The following is a 22092-nucleotide window of genomic DNA, read 5'->3' on the forward strand; positions in this document are numbered from 1 at the left end:
GATCGTGCATCTCCCTCCGGTGGAGTCTTTCCATTCCTGCAAAAACAAACTATGCTTTCATAAACATAAAATGTGGATAATATGTATTTTAGCATAAAATAAAATACATTCGAGGCAGCAGTGAAGGGGTTAAATTTACAGAGGGAATGCTAAAGCAATTACATCTTTTTTATTTTTCATGTCCAAAAGGAAAATGTTTTAAACAGGTGTGAATGTTCCATCATGGATCTCCACGTCGATAAACGATAACAAAACGTATCTGAATGCTTATGGAGGAGAAACAAAGCTCTCAAGGGGATTCCAACATTCTGACGACCTGAACACCATCCTGTGGTGCTGCTTCACTAGGTAGTTGGTGGATTCAGGTGAAAGGTGGAAAGAAATGCATAATGAAAGCATTGCTGTGAATTAGGTAAACCCAACAATAGTGTGCTGATTCCCTGATGGGTTTGTGTACCTATTTTCGGAGGTCAAAACCGCCCTCCCCCATTAGCCCCCTTAATGAGTGCAGATTTTGATGTGGTCAATACACCTTCGTTAGGCATCAGATATGAAGCTTGTCACCAAGTTTCATCAACATCGTGTGTGTAGTTTTCGGAGAAGAGAGCAAATACCTATTTTGGGGGGTCAAACCCCCACTCTCCTGTAGACCCACTTATTGAGCGCAGATTTTTATGTGGTCAATACACCTTCGTTGGGCATCAGATATGAAGCTTCTCACCAAGTTTCATCAACATCGTGTGTGTAGTTTTCGGAGAAGAGAGCAAATACCTATTTTGGGGGGTCAAATCTCCACTCTCCTGTAGACCCACTTATTGAGCGCAGATTTTTATGTGGTCGATACACCTTCGTTGGGCATCAGATATGAAGCTTCTCACCAAGTTTCATCAACATCGTGTGTGTAGTTTTCGGAGAAGAGAGCAAATACCTATTTTGGGGGGTCAAACCCCCACTCTCCTGTAGACCCACTTATTGAGCGCAGATTTTTATGTGGTCAATACACCTTCGTTGGGCATCAGATATGAAGCTTGTCACCAAGTTTCATCAACATCGTGTGTGTAGTTTTCGGAGAAGAGAGCAAATACCTATTTTGGGGGGTCAAACCCCCACTCTCCTGTAGACCCACTTATTGAGCGCAGATTTTTATGTGGTCAATACACCTTCGTTGGGCATCAGATATGAAGCTTGTCACCAAGTTTCATCAACATCGTGTGTGTAGTTTTCGGAGAAGAGAGCAAATACCTATTTTGGGGGGTCAAACCCCCACTCTCCTGTAGACCCACTTATTGAGCGCAGATTTTTATGTGGTCAATACACCTTCGTTGGGCATCATATATGAAGCTTGTCACCAAGTTTCATCAACATCGTGTGTGTAGTTTTCGGAGAAGAGAGCAAATACCTATTTTGGGGGGTCAAACCCCCACTCTCCTGTAGACACACTTAGGGAGCACAGATTTTTATGTGGTCAATACACCTTCGTTGGGCATCAGATAGGAAGCTTGTCGCCAAGTTTCATCAACATCGTATGTGTAGTTTCAGAGAAGAGAAGATATACCTATTTTTGGTGGGTCAAAAAACTCCCCCGTAAACTACCTTAATGAGCAAAGATTTTGAATTTGTTTCGGAAGCCATTAATTATACCTATTGGTCGATGTATATTCCAAGTTTCAGCTAGTTTCAATGTATAGCTTTTGAGATGTGAGTGAACACATTGTGGGCGGACAGACGGACGGACGGACGGACATACACCAACGTGAATTCGGGGATTTTCTTAATAAAACTCAAGAATGTGGAAACGGCCGTTGCTCAAATTTGGAACATGTTACCTCGACGTATAAAGCATTTACTTCTGAAACTTGCAGCCAATTTTGTCCAGTGGAAGCTGAGAAACGAATTTTCAGTCCCCATTTTAAAGTTGCATACAAAGAAACCGTCCAATATCAAGGAAGGAGCGTTTTGCGCCAACCTTGATGTGTATATATATATATATACAACAACAACATGCATTTTAAAGGCCATTTTCCCTGCAAGAGCGGGGGTTAGCCGCTATATATATATACTGTATGTATATATATATATGTATATGTATGTATGTATATATACATATCCCTGGTGTTGGGCTAGCGGCGAGGGTGCCAGCTTAGGATACCTAGGATACCTAGGATCCTGGGTTCGAATCCCGGTTGATCGCTGAATTAACGCCAGGGGGGTTGACTCAGCCTGTCATCCTTCCGAGGTCGGCTAATTGAGTACCAGTTCACTGGTAATTCCCTGCTTGTCGTAAAAAGGCGACAAAAAGGGTTGGCGTCAGGAAGGGCATCCGGCCGTAAAACATTGCTTCAAAAAGGGGACCAAAAAACAGCAACCACGGTCCCCGAAAAAGGCCAACCCCCGCTTTGTGGGGAAAAATGGCCTCTAAACGGTGGTTGTTGTTGTTGGTTGTTATATATATATATATATATATATATATATATACATATACATATATACATATACTGTATTTAACGGTTTAACGTATATACATATACTGTATATATATATATACAGACATGGCATTTATGATGGAATATATATATATATATATATATACATATACTGTATATAACGGTTTAACACATATACTATATATATATATATATACAGACATGGCATTTATGATGGAATATATATTTTTTCGATCATCAATCAATTTTTTTTCGCCATATGTAAGGTCCGGTCACGTGCCAAAGATACGCAGAGCTGCCTGCCGGGTTTTCGCGCGCGGAACCGGAACCTCACCTGGAGCCTGGACCATCTGCCTGGACCATCTGCCTGGACCTTCCACCCTACCAGCTACAATCCTGTGTGAGTGTGTATGTTTGTCCGGGGTTGTAAGTTAAGACTGTATAGTTAAGCCTGCCCTGAGTCCTGCTTCTTCTTCTTCTTCTTTTTCCTGTACATTCCTTTCGTTTCCTCTTATTTTTGGTTGTAAATAAATCACCTTGTTATTTCTTGGTTTTTCCCTAATCCTATCGCCTCCATCTTTTCTTTCAATTGAGTACCTGTGGCATGATTTCGGAACTGCTAGAATCGGGTGTAATCATTGTTAATGGCTCGGACCGCGGATTGCTAACCGCTCGGCATTTACCATCTTTTCCGTGGTTCGAGCAGGAGTTATTTCCATGCTTTACGGTCGGGTTAGTAAGTAGGTATTTGGGACGACATTGACCAATGACCCTAGCTAATACCGACCGGAAGGAGCATTATAACTTCTGAGGACTCGGGTCGGTCAGTCACGGACAAGGTGATTGATAAGGGGAGCGCCGACCCCCGAATCCGTAACAATATACAGACTTGGCATTTAATATGGAATATGTTTTTTCTTCTTGACTTGGGTTTACTTTCTTAACTCAGTATATCAATCTGGTGAATTTCTTTTACACTTTGGTGATTTATTTGTTAAAAGAACCATGTCACTGATTGTCTGTCGCAGCAAGAAATCAACAACAGGATTATATCACAGGTGGCGTGGCAAAATGTACGGACAGGTGCATTTGATGATTGGCTTCACAGTCGGGTATACAAGGGTTGTTGCGTTCTGTATTAGTGGAAAACAACTGCTGCACGTCTCCAAACGTTATTGCCGCTTCCTCTGGAGATGGTCCGTCAACTCGACAATGCTGTTTGTCATGGAGTGGTGGCTTTACGAAATTACGGCATGAAACAGCGGGCTATTGCTCGGCAGTATGGCATCACTCAAGGTCAGGTGTCAAAGATCCTGAAACGAAATGCTCAGAGGGGTGTCCCTACTCCAATACCGAGGCCAGGACGTCCCCACAGAACCACAAGGAGGGATAATCGCCAGCTGCACCGGTTAGTCCGGAATGGCCGTACCAAGTCAGCTAATCGGCTTAGGGCTGAGTAGCAGCAACTGAAAAATGTGCCTGTATCCAGAAGGCTAGTCAACCAACGACTGGTTCAAGCAGGCTATCGTGCTAGGCGTCCCCTGAGAAAGCCACGCCTGACCAGACAACACAGCCAGCTCCGATTGCAGTGGGCCAGAGAGCACCATCAATGGCAGCCAGGACACTGGAATCACATGATCTTCAGTGACGAGTCTAGATTTCTGGTCTATCATCAAGATGGCCACGTCCGAGTGCGCAGACAAGTGCATGAAGCCTACAACAAAGATTGTATAGTGCCAAGAGTCCAAGCTGGAAGTGGTGGGGTGACCGTTTGGGCTGCTTTTCATGCAGGGGGCAAAACTGACCTGGTTGTTCTGAATGTAAAGCTGAACCAGTTCAAGTACAGGGCCATTCTGGAAGAAACATTGCTTCCATTTGCTCGTGCAGCCTTTCGAGGAAACTTTGACTTCCAAGATGACAATGCACGGCCTCATTGTGCTCGCATGATCCAACACTTTCTTGCTGACCATGGTGTAGAGCATATGGAGTGGCCTGCCATGTCCCCGGATATGAATCCGATAGAGAACTTGTGGGCAGAATTAACGCGTCAAATCGACCACTTGGACCAGCAGCCGACCTCTGTGCATGAATTGCAGCAGGCTATTGTCACTGCATGGCAAGCGATTCCTGTCCAAACCTTGGCAAATCTCGTGAACAGCATGCCTCAATGTGTACGTGCTCTCCTGAATGCTCGTTGGGGTTACACGAAGTACTGAACGGTAATTTTACTGTCCGTAATCCCAGTCGTAATTTAACTTTTGTTTTTGTTAAAAAAATTTTTGGCTCATGTGCAAAATAAAGAGATACTTCTGCAAAATGTACAGAAGTTTAACACAGTACTGTCCACGAATTGAGTTCGATATCAGTTTACATCACTTTCAAGGATCAATTTATTTGTTTCGAAATGTCAAATGTGGTTTTTGTTTCTTTTAAAGGTCACATTAACAAAATCTAGAATAATTTAAACATAATTCCAATGAACTTTTGGTTCTAAGACATCTTGAAAAGTAGGTTCACCCCCACAAAAAAAATATTCCATATTAAATGCCAAGTCTGTGTGTGTATATATATATATATATATATATATATATATATATATATATATATATATATATATATCACATACATATATATACATATATATACATATATATATATACATATATATATATATATATATATATATATATATATATATATATATATATATATATATATATATATATATATATATATATATATATATATATATATATATATATATATATATATATATATATATATACACATATATCTATCTATCTATATATATATATATATATATATATATATATATATATATATATAAAGGAGGAGTGTCTGTGTGTGTGTGTGTCTGTCTGGATGTCCGCTTATAACTCAAGAACTACACATCGGAGAAACGTTTTAGACAGATTCGGAATCAGCATAAAATTCCGGTGGTTATAGGCTACTTTTTATTTTAATGGTTTAAAAAACCGGGCCTCATTTGTAATTGTGCATTTGACAAGTGAACATCAGGTAAAAGTTCAATCTGATCAATACCCTGAAGAAGGCGTGGCCCCATCAACGTGTCACGAAGGGAGGTGCCGGTGAACCCTCGCGACCAGTCAGGGCCGAGGCATGTTCACCGGTAGGCGGAGCGAAGCGCGCGCGGGTTGATTTGCAAGGCGCGTGATATAAGCGCCGCCGCGGACTACTTCAACAGATGAGCCAGGAAGAGAGAAGGAGTCGACCACCAAGGCAGAAAGAGATGAGTGGGAGACGAGGCAGATGAGACGAGAGCAAAGAGAGAGAGAGAGTCGGTCCGCTACCACAACGACACGGACCGCGCTGATGATGCTGGCAAGATATTCTTCCTCGATGCTCCTGGCGGGACAGGAAAAACATTCCTCATTAATATCATCCTGGCCAAGGTTCGTCAAAAGTCGAAATTGCTCTGGCTGTGGCCTCAAGTGGAGTTGCAGCTACACTTCTTGAAGGAGGAAGGACAGCACACTCAACTTTCAAACTGCCTTTGGATTTGACCAAGCAAGACACCCCAACCTGCAACATTAGCAAGAATTCAGCAAACGCCAAGATCCTTCAACAGTGCAAAATCATCATCTGGGATGAGGCTACTATGAATCACAAGCAGGCATTCGAAGCAGTGAACATGTGTGTGTGTCTGTCTGGATGTCCGCTTATAACTCAAGAACTACACATCGGAGAAAAGTTTTAGACAAAGATTCGGAATCAGCATAAAATTCCGGTGGTTATAGGCTACGTTTTATAGTTAGGGCTGTGGGACTATACTTACTTAGGTTATAGGCTATACCTACTTAGCCTATGAAATAAATCAGGAGGGCTGTGGGAAGTGTGTCAGACTTCCTTCCTGTGCTTCTTTACATGCTAATCCCCTTAACAATCATGCAAATATGTACAATGATTTTATCCGTTGTTCCTGCGGAGGGAGGAAACAAACAACACACCAAAATCTACTTAACCACAAAGCTTAGCCAACTTACAAAATTCCAAAACTCTATAAAACATTTGTACAACCCCGGTCTACAGACTTTGTCATCCCCGGTGGATGCCACAAGACGCAACCTTACCTGCGGGGCCACCCCCAATGCACCCCTAAATGTCCGCGGGCCCTGTCCAGATGTTACAGGTGAGTGACATGGCTCGGTGGATTTCGCCCACATTCATTCAACACAAACCCCTTATCCACGCATACTCATTCCAAAAATCATTACGACACCAAATCATTTCAAGCACTTATTTCACCCCCCCGGCAGGACCATGGCATTGATGTCGTATACATGCGGTGTGCATTTCATTCCTCACTAGGCAGCGGGGAGGCACCGCACAACAAGATGGTGGGGGCGCTTCAGGCTGTGGTGCCCGCAGTCCAAAAAACAAGTCAACCGACTTACAAGTTCATTGCCCCCCCCCCCCACTTTACCTCTTGGCCCCGTGACAGCCCAACAGCCCCTTTCCGCCATTACCTCGCCGGTGCGGGCCTCCACACACCAGGCTCCATTGCCTCCTGCTGCTCCACGGGTCGCCGGGGGTCTTCTTTACCCCAGGGTGCCCAACCAGACCCTCCACCGACGAGCTCCAATTTCCAGATACCACTGGCTGCCAGGGGTAATTGCCACAGAGGGGTGGGGGGGGGGGGGCACAGGCATCGCTCCTCAGAGCCTGATCTGTACCTGCGGACACACACACCTTCCCCACCCACAAGACCCCAAAACACATTTCCTCCCCCGCTGCCATTCAATTCTCCACACAATTCCATAGATGGTGTTACAAAAGATGTGACAAGAGTTTTGCCATGGCCTGCCACATGTGAAATCCCATTCACATTGAATCATTACACAATAATCACAATAATCTTCACTCATTCTCAGTTTCCACTCTCACGACCACATGAAAACACATCACCACAACACTAACACAAACGCCACCCACAAGACTCCATGGCACCCATTCCATCCCCCTCACCGACCATGTCATCACTCACACCCACCTCCCAACTCCAAATTACATGTCCCCAATTTATGCAAGTCCTGAAGCCTGGGACAGTAAACATCAAGGCCTTACCTCTACCTTGATATGCAGGTAACTAAGGTTGGTCAGGTCCAAAATGCCAAGTTGAAACTCTGGATGCCAAAAGTGAAGGTAGGAAGGGGGATAGGAGTGTCGGGGTCGTGGCTACGTTTCCCACAGGGATATGGAGATGGGGAAATGACACATAATGGGCAGGTCGGGGCGGTGCTGTGAGGTGGACCGTGGTGAGACGTTCATGGAGGTGCGGAGAAATTCCAGTGTATCAACCCTGATGGAAGACGTAAGTCCTGGCAATGAAAGTGGGAGTAAAGCGAGCAGAATACGGTGCCATGTAACTTATGCATGGTCCAGACTCTTGGGCGAGCTGCACAGTGGATCACGGCGGGCTTCAGTAGAACGGGAGGAGGTGATGAAGACGGGGTACAGGGAAATGACAGAACATCTTGTATTGATAAAAAGAAGAAAAATATCTCAAGCAAGGAGTCATAGGCCTCCTATCGGTGAAACCCTATGCCTGTGTAGCCACTCTGAGCAGCAGAAAAGTGTGCTGTAAAAAATAATGACTGCACCTTCTCAAGCGAGGAAAAAATCACCTTGCAAAGAGATATGATTATGCACCAAAGCAAGAAGCTGAGAAGGTGCTATGTGTCCCTCCACCATCAAAGACAATACTCCAGAGGAAAAAACTACAAATGGAAACCTGGAGTGTTGAGGAGGAGATAATCCTCCAATACAAGATGTATTCCATACATGAGGCATAGGAGATTCCATACATGAGGCATGGGGGAGTAAAGGTAAGGGTGAACGGTTCAGGAACCAGCTGAAAAAAACCAAACTGGCCACTAGGGTGGAGACAGTAGCCTTGATAAATTTGAGAAGGTATTTTCAACAATTAAAACATATCTAGATAAAGATGGAATAGAAGAGATTACATCTAGGGCAAGGCAACAAGTGGCAAGAGAGATTAGAGTGAGGGGAGCTAAGTGCTCGCTTGAAGGTGAAGACATAGATGACAGGAATTTGGCGGAGATGGCACGAGGGGAAGTTTTGGCTGTGCAAAGAGATGGAGGACTAAACCCCAACATAGAGCCGGACCAAATGCGACGAAGAAAGAGTGTGGCAAAAGGAAATAATGATGGTGTCCCCCTGAAAGAGGGGAAAGACCGGTTCAGATACAAAAACCAGGTGACTCAGGCACAAACGAAGGGGAAAAGAGTGGAAAAGGCGGATGTTGTTGGGCAGAAAGACGAGGGAGAGCAGGAAAATGAGAGTGAGGAGGTTGGTTAAGAAAATAAAGAGCAACACAGACTGGAAGAAAAGTTAGCCAACAAAATTTAAGAGATGGAATGGATAAAATTCAGAGAAAGATCAAAACTTTATCGTATAGAAAACAATAAACGGACAAAAATCGTAGTAAGGCGAACCAACCTTTCAATTAGAAAAACGATTTCAAAATCATCCACCTTGAAGGAAATCAATGTTGTCTGTTTCGCAGCGGCACTATTCATTCAAGAATTATTCTTAATCAGAGAACTATCAGCGGCACTATTCTTAATTATGTGTCTCTAACCCGTCTCTCTCTCTGTACCCACCTTACCCAGTCGTAATCAGCTGCTCTTGGATTCTGTGTCCTTCTCTCCAGAAAATGTGGAGTTCTGTCAAACTTCGACTCTGCTTCTGCAACTGGACCAGACGGCATCAGCCCACAGGTCCTAAAATCCTGCTCTACCGCTCTATCACACACACACACACACACACACACACACACACTCTCTGTTCTCTTCACCCTCTCTTTTGCTCAAGATGATCTGCCATCAGCTTGGAAATCAGCCAACATTACCGCTTTACACAAAAAAGGTGCAAAAACAGATCCTTGCAACCACAGACCAATCAGCCTGCTCTCAATTATCAGCAAAGTCATGGAAGCCATCATAGCTTCTGATATTTACTCCTTCCTCTTCTTCAATGGCCTGATCTCGCATCACCAATTTGGATTCAGACCAGGTCACACTACTCTGGACATGCTGTTTCTGCTGTCTCAACAATGGATGGAGGTCCTCAATGCCAAACAGGAAATCAGAGCTGTCTCCCTTGACATATCACGTGCCTTCGATACGGTCTGGCACCCCGCTCTGCTCACCAAACTCTCCTCCTACGGTATCCATTGAAACCTCCACGCATGGCTTGTGGATTGCCTCTCCGGTCGCAGTCAACATGTGGCCCTGAATGGAATTCTCTCATTTCCCCTTCCTGTCCAGGCTGAAGTTCCTCAGGTCAGTGTTCTGGGCCCTGTGCTTTTTTACTTATTATTAATGATCGCTCCGACTCTCTGGAAAATCCTCTCTATCTCTATGCTGATGAATCGACTCTCTGCCGCTCCATATCGTAACTCTCAGATCCGCAGACAGCAGCTTCTTCACTCTCTGCAGATCTGGATAAAAATCACAAACTGGTCAAACAAGTGGAACATGTCTTTCAATCCTGACAAATCTGACACACGCACTTTGTCTCTCCGAAAAGACCGTCTGGACAACCCTCCCATCTACTTTCCCAACAATCCTCTCAAATAAGTTCTGTCACTCAAGCTTTTGGGTCTCACTATCTGCCATGACATTTCCTGGGAAAACCACATTTCCAAGCTGGCCTCCAAAGCCAGTCGCCGACTGGGCATCCTCCATCGTGCAAAGTCCTTTCTGGGCACTTCTAAGCTCTTCACCACTTACAAAGCTTTCATCCGCAGTTTAATGGAATACTGCTCTCCCCTCTGCGCATGCACAGACGTGACGCCTCCGTTGAGGTGTTGAACAAAAACAAAAACAAATCAACTGGGCCCCATTCAGAAATTAAGAAGTTAGACAAGAAAACAAGAAAACCCCTTACCATCCACAAAACGTTTTACAAAAACCAGTGCATCCCGAGAATGTACCTGCCGAGACGAGAGAGGGATCGACCTGATGGAACTCAACCAGATGCACAGAGCGGTGAGTGGAGGACTAGCTGAGTATGTGAAATGCTCAGACTATCGGATGCAATTTGTAAACAAACATGAACACAACAAACCTGAAAAAGTATCCCTAACTCACCTTGCAAATAATTTCCAAAAACAGGTGGGAATAGAAGATGCCACACAGGAAAATGAAACAGTAACAAATACAGCCCCAACAATTTCAAAAAAGACAAAATAAATATACAACAATAAATATCAAGAAATATACACCAACCACTGGGAGAATGACAAAAGAGCAGGAAAATAGAAAAAATAATTGGACAGAGTGGGGATAGACAAAGAAGGCTCATTGGAATGGCTAAGAAGAGGTCAGCTCAACTGGGACGGCGAACAAATCATAAATAAATGCCCAAGATCAAGGACACTACACCAATGGATTTAAAAAGATGGTGGGAATGAGCCAGACAGACAAGTGTAGATTCTGCAAGACAGAAACGGAAAGTACTAGTCACTTGCTCTCGGGATGCAAAAAACTATTATCAGAACAACTTTAAACAACGACACAACAAAGTATGCAAAGTGATTCATTGGCAAATCTGCAAAAATTTTAACATCCCGGTACCAGAAAACTCATGGAAACACGACCCAAGGGCAATCATTGAAAATGAGAACGTCATGCTCACGTACGACCTGATGATTCTATTGAGCATGAACATAGAAAACAAAGCATTGCATCCAGACATTGTACTCAGGAACAAAAAGGAAAGGAAAAGACAGAGATATCAGTCAGTACCCAGTGATTTTGGCCTAAACAACACAGAAATCAAGAAAACGACCAAATACCAGAACCTCAAAAATGAGGTCAAGAGATCTTGGAAGCTGAATATCATCGAAATTGTACCAGTGATAAATTGGAGCAACAGGAATGATGAAGAAGAACCTCACTGAGATTTTGAAAACCATCCCTGGGAATATTACTGTAATGAAATCGTCAGCCAAATTACGACACTGATGTTATTCGCCTCATGGCCGCTACGCGACCCTTTCTCGGTTCCTATATATATCAGCGCGGACAGGCGATGTAGATCCATCACCACGATGTAACCCTAGCGATGTACCTTTAGAGCTTCTCTGGGCTTCCCATAGAAAGGTAACGTGTCTGCAATATGTATCAAAGCTTTTATAGTCATACAGCCTGTCCGCACCTGTATTCACCTGTATGTATTATTAATACCATGTTTATTGGTTTCTCTCTAGATGATGTTGAGAACGAATTACGATTAAACCTACTTTGGGTTGCTGTTGTATCTTGATTTTCACAACACTTAATCGTAATTCCTCTCCTGACATCGCTCCTGCACTGCTCGCCTCGGAGAAGAATGCCCAGCGGAGGACCCGTCGAGCTAGCTCCAGCAACGGAGCTCCGACTACTCTCGCTGCCGGCCTGCCTCGAAAGACGGGACGTCGCAAGCCTTTTCGCGGGATCGCGTCGTCAAAAAGCGACCTGCTCTCATGAGACCCGAACGCCAGAGCAGGCGTGACGGACTCCGGCTCGATGCCTGGAGCACGATGCTACTGGGCAACGTCCTGCGGCTGAAACCCCGTCGGAACGACGGACCCGCTTGGAGCCGCCGGCCTACCTGTCCGATCGCGGCTCGGAAGCGCTAACGGCTCCGTCCGAGGGATTCATCCTAGATATGCGTGCCTCGGCCCGAGTTGAGATTCCCACTCGAGTGATCACGTCTCCCATGTCGGCCATGCCTCCACACGGCCGGCACACTCCGACCACTCGCTACTCGGTGGAACCATCACCTCCGCGCGAATCGCGCACCGCTCGTCGGACTCACGCCGTCACGACCGGCTCACTCCGACCACTCGCTACTCGGTGGCCCATCTCCTCCGCACGAATCGCGCACTGCTCGTCGGAATCACGCCGTCACGACCGGCTCACTCCGACCACTCGCTACTCAGTGGCCCATCTCCTCCGCGCGAAGCGCGCACTGCTCGTCGGAATCACGCCGTCACGACCGGCTCACTCCGACCACTCGATACTCGGTGGAACCACCTCCTCCACGCGAATCGTCGAGCACTGCACCCATCGCGTGCCAATACTCTGGGAGGCCCGCGATCCCATCCTGCTTCCGAGCACCTCCTCGCCGCGAATCCGAACGTTGCTACGCGTGGATCAAAAGAAGCCACACGTGGCGACGTGTGGCACGTTCCAAAACCCATCGCGGCCCTCTCTGCGGCCCAACACCGGCGATTCCTATCGCCGATCGACGGAACCCCTCTTACGCGCGAGTCACGCGCCGCACCGTCGCTGGATGGAATCACTACAATGCACGACGCGCCAGTTGCGCGCGCCGCATCTTCGCTGGATGAACCCCTTTGCATGCGGTTCCTCTCGCGGGCCCTACTCTGTGAGGCCGGCGATTCTGATCGCGGCCGTCGCAGTCCCACCTGCATGTGGCTACTTCCCGAGGCCGACGAACTCCGCTGCCCGGAATCGCCTCAATGGAGGCTCGCTTGGCACCATGCGAGGACTCGTCGCAGCACGGATGAACTTCTACGGACCGCTGCCCGGAATCGCCTCAATGGAGGCTCGCTTGGCACCATGCGAGGACTCGTCGCAGCACGGATGAATTTCTACGGACCGCTGCCCGGAATCGCCTCAATGGAGGCTCGCTTGGCACCATGCGAGGACTCGTCGCAGCACGGATGAATTTCTAAGGACGTCGAGCGGGACCTTCATAGCCTTTCACGGCACTCGGGTTCTGCTTATGATGGTTGTTCGTATACCTGGCTACCATGTGTAGTTCTTCGTTCGTTCTTCTTCGTTCGTCTTCGTCCTTTGTTTTTTTACTTGATTTCGTGTTCCCGCTCTCAAACGGCGTTCTCGTTAAACACCTGCGACCATTGTAAACATGCTGTGCATGGAATGTATGTTGACCGAATGCTATGCTATCGTTCCTTTTTTACACACCCCGCGTTTCACCCAATTAATTTAATTTGATAAGCTGTTGGATTGAGTTAATGTGATGTAGAGCAGGCTTGACGGACCGAAAGGCCCCTCTTCATCCTTCATGCTCAATGCACCTCAAATGAGATGCTACTTCAGGGCGTTATATGTATTCGCTCCTTCGTCGTGCGGTCTATCGCTGCCAAGCGTGCTCGCCCCTCGACTCGGCGGGCTCACCCGCACCGGATCAACAGGCCGAGCTCAACTTTCGGTTTCCCTCGTACGCGGTGCGCCCTAGATGTTACTGTTACTTTCACCGTCGGCCGGGTTCGTATGCCGATCTCGAGCTCGCTCGAATGCTGCTGCACGCGAGACGTTAGATTTCGGTGTGCTACTGTACTCCGTCTGGGGGATACCGCTCAGCTAGAACTCGCCGTTAAACCCGCCCGACCTAATTGATGACGTCATCGACTATATCACGCGTTCGCTTTACAGCGTCATTAACGTAATGGCGTGCTTCCCGCGATCTCATCGGGGATTCGTTTACCTTTCAATGTACCTTGATAACTACGTACCATTTGACCTTTACGTAACGACGTGACCTCAGGGTCGAGCGCCAGCACCGTTTAGGGAGTACACGGTGACACCGTACTGCCTGCTAGCCCTTGACTCTGGGCTCGTTGTTATCGGACAGAGCTCTTGCCTCGTCGTACATTTCGAGACTGTGAGACGCCTCGTCTGATTTCATTTCCCTCTGCCCCAGTCTGACTGTGACTCAGCCTGACCCAGACTGTGAAGGTCGTCTGTCTTCGGTATGCAGCGCGCTGCAGCCACCTCCTTAACAGATGTTTGTTTAGTCTACCACGATATGCTTGCGGTTTGTGGATAGTATGTCCAAGGGATATGACCATGTTGCTAATCTGCCGCGCTTCCTTGAGGTCGCGCTGGTCTCACTTTACTATGTAGCTAATCTGTCGCGCTTCCTTGAGGTCGCGCTGGTCTCACTTTACTATGTAGTTAATCTGTCGCGCTTCCTTGAGGTCGCGCTGGTCTCACTTTACTATGTAGCTAATCTGTCGCGCTTCCTTGAGGTCGCGCTGGCCTCACTTAACTATGCACGAGGATACGTGCACATACTCCCTACGCACGATGGATAGTTTTCTGGCCCCTGCGACCTTTTCTCGACATGGCCCCTCCCTGTGATCGGGCCACCTCGACTCTTGTGGGGACCCGGGAGGTTCTTGTTGCTCGCCCGGGTGGCGACTCCCTCCTCGCCCCTTGTGGTTTAGTTATGCGATGAGCCAATTGATTATGAAAATATTTTGTGATAATCTTTTATTGATTTTAAATATACAATTAATCAATCAATTAGTGTACACCTCTCCCTCCCAATGCAGCCTCAATGAGCTGCACTGCGGTATTGCGTCCGTGGATGGACGATCCAACCGCGGTCCGGCTGGATCCGTGCCATGCCACGTTGGCGTTAACTGGGTGGATCGGTCGGACATCCGGGATGGCCAATCCATCCGGGCCATCTCTGTGCCATTGCGTCCGTGGATGGTCGATCCATCCGCGGTCCGGCTGGATCCGTGCCATGCAACGATTGCGTTAACTGGATGGATCGGTCGGACATCCGGGATGGCCAATCCATCCGGGCCATCTGGCGTGACAATCATGGCAATCAATCATAACGATCCGGGACGACGCTGGGACAAACATGGTTTGTCCAGCCGGGACTCTCTCGGTCTGCCGATCTTCTCCGATCCTCCGCGCGCGGTGCCGATGGACAAGCTTGCCATATGCATCCCGGCGGTCCTGCGCGCTTCGCTGGAGAGGCGCGTTTCGACCGTTTGTGCGTCGTCGTAATCGGCCATGCCGGTCGTCCAGGCAGCCTTCAGAGGCCGCTCGTGTCTCGTGCGATCGCTGCCAACGGTAGATTCGCGTGCCGCTACATGCGCTTGTACTGCGTATGTACCCTTGGGAGCCAGGGCGGGTACAGACCTACTGTAATGGTCTTCTTACTTACTGTTATGGTTTACTGAATTACACGTCTGCCACACCGACACATCTGCCTGTAATGGTCTTCTTACTTACTGTTATGGTTTACTGAATTACACATCTGCCACACCGACATCTGCCTGTAATGCGTTGCTTTGCGTCGTATGGACAGTCGCTCTTCGTCATGGCACACCTTATGTAATGAGTTGCGAATCTCAAAGGTACACCTTATCCATCTAGCTACTGTGCCGTTTCTCACTGTTCAACGAGGTACACTTATCTACTCAGACTACCCCACAGGAAGACTACTACTACCCACGGGCTCAACGTCTTCTCCCTGGGATGACCACTGCTTGCTCGGTCCGATATCTTCTTGACTGGGACTTCCTCCTCGATATATCTATAGCTAGAGATTGATTGCTAACCAGGCTAACAGGCTGAAATGCAGTAACCCTGCCATCGGGATTGATGGCCCCTTGGACGTTCGACCGGCAGTGACATCTTTCCAATGTATTTCGTTCTTTGCATTCCTATGTATTCCTCTGTATGTGTCTGCTGTTCTTCACCGCCGAGTTTGGATCTAAGCGCGGGGAGAATGTAATGAAATCGTCAGCCAAATTACGACACTGATGTTATTCGCCTCATGGCCGCTACGCGACCCTTTCTCGGTTCCTATATATATCAGCGCGGACAGGCGATGTAGATCCATCACCACGATGTAACCCTAGCGATGTACCTTTAGAGCTTCTCTGGGCTTCCCATAGAAAGGTAACGTGTCTGCAATATGTATCAAAGCTTTTATAGTCATACAGCCTGTCCGCACCTGTATTCACCTGTATGTATTATTAATACCATGTTTATTGGTTTCTCTCTAGATGATGTTGAGAACGAATTACGATTAAACCTACTTTGGGTTGCTGTTGTATCTTGATTTTCACAACAATTACCACAAATGAACTACACCTGGAGGTAATCCGGGGTTCGGTGACGATCCTGAAAAGAGAACTTGGAATAAAACTCTGAAAACGTTGAACAGTTTGGTCCATGAACCGTGATCCCTTCCCGAAGAGGAGGTGGATACTTTGGGTCCTGGGAGGACTTCATTCCACCTCCTGAAACCCACAAATGGAGATAACAACCAATGACACACACATAAATACACATACAATTACACACACACACACACACACACACACACACACACACACACACACACACACACACACAATCATTTTAAAATACTAGGGCATGCCCGTACTATATATATATCTAAAATTATATCCCCCCCCTCTATTTACATGAAATGGTTTGGTCCAAAGCGAACGGCTTGCGAGTACGGTGACAATCCCCCCCCTCTATTTACATGAAATGGTTTGGTCCAAAGCGAACGGCTTGCGAGTACGGTGACAATCCCCCCCCTCTATTTACATGAAATGGTTTGGTCCAAAGCGAACGGCTTGCGAGTACGGTGACAACCCCCCCCTCTATTTACATGAAATGGTTTGGTCCAAAGCGAACGGCTTGCGGAGTTTGGTAAAGAAATCGCCATAGCTCGGTAACTACTTGTCCGATTAATATGAAACCTTGAAAAGGCACATCCTCAGGTCCCCAGCAATATACCTGGCAAGTTTCAAGTATATCGGACCCGTGGTTGTCGAGAAACAGCGGTCACAGACAAACATACAAACATACAAACATACAAACATACACACAGAGATTACTGGAATTATAGATAGACTAGGGCATGCCCGTACTATATATAAGCTAGGACGTGCCCGTACGTGGGTGCCCGTTCCTTGCCAAAAAAAAAAAAAAAAAAAAATTTGTGTAGGGGTGTGTGTGTGTAAACATCCTAGGGCGTGCCCGTACGTGGGTGCAAAAAAACATGCGTGCAAACAACAACAACAAAAAAAAACTTTGAAACCACGTGGCAGTAACGACCACAGAACCCCCCCCTCTATTTACATGAATGGTTTGGTCCATTCGCAACGACCACAGAACCCCCCCTCTATTTACATGAAATGGTTTGGTCCAAAGCGAACGGCTTGCGGTGTTTGGTAAAGAAATCGCCATAGCTCGGTAACTACTTGTCCGATTAATTTCAAACCTTGAAAAGGCACATCCTCGGGTCCCCAGCAATATACCTGGCAAGTTTCAAGTATATCGGACCGGTAGTTGTCGAGAAACAGCGGTCACAGACAAACATACATACATACATCTATCTATAATTCCAGTAATCTCTGTGTGTTTGTTTGTTTGTACGTTTGTTTGTCTGTGACCGCTGTTTCTCGACAACCACGGGTCCGATATACTTTAAACTTGCCAGGTATATTGCTGGGGACCCGAGGATGTGCCTTTTCAAGGTTTCATATTAATCGGACAATTACTTACCGAGCTATGTCCAAAAAACGATTCAACCAATCAGAGAGCAGCGAGCTATCGCGTGTGCCGAACGTGGCGAACACACTCTGCCTCGGATGGCACATTTGAGAGCGTATTCATTTATTTCCCGTCGGCAAACTATGTTGGCGCTATGTTGGCGTTAAACGATGTTTTAAAACTAATTAAAACCCCGGGGGGATTGTCACTGTACTCGCAAGCCGTTCGCCGTTCGCTTTGGCGTTGCGAATGGACCAAAACATTTCATGAACCAAACCATTTCATGTAAAGCGTTCGCCGTTCGCTTTGGCGTTGCGAATGAACCAAAACATTTCATGGACCAAACCATTTCATGTAAATAGAGGGGGGGATATAATTTTAGATATAGATATAGTACGGGCATGCCCTAGTACATACAAACATACAAACATACAAACAGAGATTACTGGAATTATAGATAGACTAGGGCATGCCCGTACGTGGGTGCCCGTTCCTTGCGACAAAAAAAAAAAAACGCTACCCGTACGCTCTACCCCGCCCGTACGCCCGTAAACAAAAAAAACAACGCTCTTCGCTTCCGCCCTTCGCTCTGACTGAATTGGGAGAAATAATGCGCATAAGAAATCGAGAAATTATTATTTTCTCCGGAAGAAATCGAATTACGAACCGTAATGGCGCAGGCTCTCGGGCTTGCAACAACGCGTTCTGTGATTGGCTGCCGGAAGTGCAGTCTTCACTGTCCGGAAGGTCGCAAATCGCAGTTACGATGAATCGCAAATTAGTTTTAATTAGTTTTAAAACATAGTTTAACGGCAACATAGTTTTCCAACGTGAAATAAATGAATACGCTCTCAAATGTGCCGTCCGAGGCAGAGTCTGTTCGCCACGTTCGGCACACGTGATAGCTCGCTGCTCTCTGATTGGTTGAATCGTTTTTTGGACATAGCTCGGTAACTACTTCTCCGATTAATATGAAACCTTGAAAAGGCACATCCTCGGGTCCCCAGCAATATACCTGGCAAGTTTCAAGTATATCGGACCGGTAGTTGTCGAGAAACAGCGGTCACAGACAAACATACATACATACATACATACATACATACATACATACATCTATCTATAATTCCACTAATCTCTGTGTGTATGTTTGTTTGTATGTTTGTATGTTTGTCTGTGACCGCTGTTTCTCGACAACTACCGGTCCGATATACTTGAAACTTGCCAGGTATATTGCTGGGGACCCGAGGATGTGCCTTTTCAAGGTTTTAAATTAATCGCAGAAGTAGTTACCGAGCTATGTCCAAAAAACGATTCAACCAATCAGAGAGCAGCGAGCTATCACGTGTGCCGAACGTGGCGAACAGACTCTGCCTCGGATGGCACATTTGAGAGCGTATTCATTTATTTCCCGTCGGCAAACTATGTTGCCGTTAAACTATGTTTTAAAACTAATTAAAACTACTTTGCGATTCATCGTAACTGCGATTCGTAACTGCCGTTCGCTTTGGCTTTGCGAATGGACCAAACCATTTCATGTAAATAGAGGGGGGGGGGGGGGGGGGGGATTGTCACCGTACTCGCAAGCCGTTCGCTTTGGACCAAACCATTTCATGTAAATAGAGGGGGGGGATATAATTTTAGATATAGATATAGTACGGGCATGCCCTAGTACATACAAACATACAAACATACAAACATACACACAGAGATTACTGGAATTATAGATAGATAAACCAATTTTTAGGCCTATTAATTAATCAAATACCTGTGCTGATATTGGCAACCTATGCTTGTTTGTCCGTGCTCTATCCTTTTTAAATGGTTAAATTTTAAGTCTTTGATATGACTAGTTATGGATTCGAACCACCGACCTTCCAGACTCAGAGTGATTTAATCATTTATGCATAAACGAGTCTGGTAGACTACCTATACCATTCCTACCAATATCCCTGTACTGATGTTTCTATATAAGTAGGTATCGCTATATCTAATTCCAGTGTAAACCTACCTGCTGTTCCTGCTGCGACTACCTTTCCAGGGAGACCAATCTGGCATTGACATCTCTCTAGGTGAAGGTAAAGGACACTTTCCTTACTACCATCGATCCTCTTCTTCTTCACTCTCAGCCTTTGGCCCCTGGTCATGTCACCGTCTATTTGGTGAAAAATCTCTTCTAGTTCTACATTCATTGTTATCTGCACCCTTCGGCCTTCACTGTTTAATATTACCTCCATCAGGTAACCATGACAAATCTCCTTCTCTCATTAATACCTCAAACTCCGAACAAGTGATTCCAAAGACTTTTGGATCTTCGTGCTCTCCATCCTCTCCAGGTTTTACTCCAGAGCGTAGGATGTCTTGGGGTCCATAATTAACCTTCTCTTTTTGGGATCCTTTGTGGTCTTTAAGCGCCGACGGTTCCCCATGAGCTGAGGTGACCCAAAAAATGGAAGATCAGATGTGACCCTCCAGTCAACGTGGTAGCTACATAACATGTTCATCTTAAATTCACCTCAAGAATAACGCTACCATTACTAGTCCATGGCGATCCTCCCTCTAAACAACGCTCGACGATATTCGCATCTCTCCATGAGCTCTCTCACTCCCACCCTCACGCCCAACGCCTCGACGGAGGCGTCACGTCTGCGCATGCGCGGCGAGCCAGCACAAGAAGCGTCTTTGCAGAGCGAGAACGTTCAAAAGAGGAAGAAGAGGAGCATTGTGGAAGAGGAGGAAGAACCCGGAGTTGTAAACGGCGTCAGGCAAGCGGGACCACGCCGGTACGCGGTAACAGAAGATAAGGGGAGTGGGGCGTGTGGTTGGTAGCGGGACGTGTGGTGGTTGTGGAGGAGGAGGAAGCGGCTGCAGTGGTTGTTCGTGGCCGCTCCGAAACCCAAGCATAGCATGGTGTGCGGCCGGCCGATGAAGTCGTCGTGGCGACGTTCACAGTGTGAGTGTTGAGCACCAGCCATGATGTCCAGACGCACCGTAGTGGATGTGAAAGTGGAGGATGTGGAGAAGAGACGAATACCAAGCAAGCACTACGTGAGTACTTCTTCTTCTTCTTATAACCCGGTTGGTTTTGTTTACCTTTTATAACTGCACGTGACCAGGCTCCCTTCGGTGGGTCCGAGTTGTGACTGACTGGGAAATCGCTACCCAATAGTTTTGAAGCAGTTTATGTATTACGTACGCACGGTGGACGGACAGGCAGACAGAGGAGAAACGAGGTGTGCGAGTAATGAGGTTTAAAGGAATAGCTGCGGAGGGGCGGTGCGTGGTTAAATACCTCCATATTTATGTATGTATGTAATAAATAGATAGACACTACTGTGATTCCAGAAAGACACATGTACGTATGACGCATATGATGTGGTACTTTACCTCCTATATAGCCCCCCTCCTGCCCCCTAACCTAAAATGCACACCTTTTCCCTTGATGTTGTCTTTCATGATTGGCAGAGATCTTTCTGTGGTTTGGGTTATTGCTTCCACTGCCCCTGGCACTGTCTTCCCTTTGCCAAGCTCCTCACAATGTCTGCTCAACACCCCCTACCCCCCCTCCCACCCCTCCTTCAACTCCTCCTAGACCCTAGGCTACGCACACAGGAAAAGCACTTTTTCTTAATGTTTTCTTCCTTTTATTACCACCCATGCATCACATCCTCATCCTTGGTGTGGGATTACTCAATCCATGCTACATGTACAATGTACATTGTAACTTGTATATCGGCTCGAGCTGTGACGCCAAATCGATGCTCGGCCATTTGCCTTCTTACCCAAAGGATGGAAGTGTCTGTCACATGTTTAAGGGGTATAATGCTTCTACAAGGGCTCCCGGTGTGCAACCACACTGATGTGGTCGAGTGAGACCTGAGGGTTGTACCTAAAATCCTATGTAGACCGCGAACATGGATATCACTTATCCCCAGCCCCCCCCCCCCCTCCACTCCTCACATAGCAACGAGAAATTGGTGTAAAGCTCTGTTGGGTCCACCACCGTTATCCTTAATTGGGTTGGTCTTGAGGAACATCACAATGCCTCGTTTAGGATCCACCACCGTTATCCTTAGTTCGGCTGGTCTTGAGGAACATCATCTTACTATAATTCACCAAATGTCCTGTCTGTTCCCAGGTACCGCAAAAACGGCTGAACCGACCGCAGCGATATTTTGAGTGGGTAATCCTGGGACCCCCTGGAGTAAAATAGGCTATATTGTTTTTCCAATTTTTCCAATTTTCCAGTTTTTCCAAACACGATGGAATAATATTTACCGATATGGACAGTGATG

The 22092-nt window shown here is 46.6% G+C and overlaps 1 protein-coding gene across 4 annotated transcripts in view; it reads left to right on the forward strand.

The window, feature by feature from the left end:
• The first annotated feature begins 20481 nt into the window (after positions 1-20481).
• The window catches only part of LOC137423796 (SH3 and PX domain-containing protein 2A), a 363650-nt gene continuing 362039 nt past the window's right edge, over positions 20482-22092 (forward strand). For 3 of the 4 annotated variants that reach the window (XM_078773721.1, XM_078773722.1, XM_078773723.1), the window contains exon 1: positions 20482-20845. In XM_078773721.1, the coding sequence (XP_078629847.1) occupies positions 20771-20845 (75 nt within the window). In that variant the 5' untranslated portion in view covers positions 20482-20770. The remainder of the gene's footprint in view (positions 20846-22092) is intronic. The other variant, XM_078773730.1, reaches the window with a different exon arrangement.

This window comes from Myxine glutinosa, chromosome 3 (genome assembly GCF_964187855.1).
Source record: "Myxine glutinosa chromosome 3, kmMyxGlut1.1, whole genome shotgun sequence".
Lineage (NCBI taxonomy): Eukaryota > Metazoa > Chordata > Myxini > Myxiniformes > Myxinidae > Myxine > Myxine glutinosa.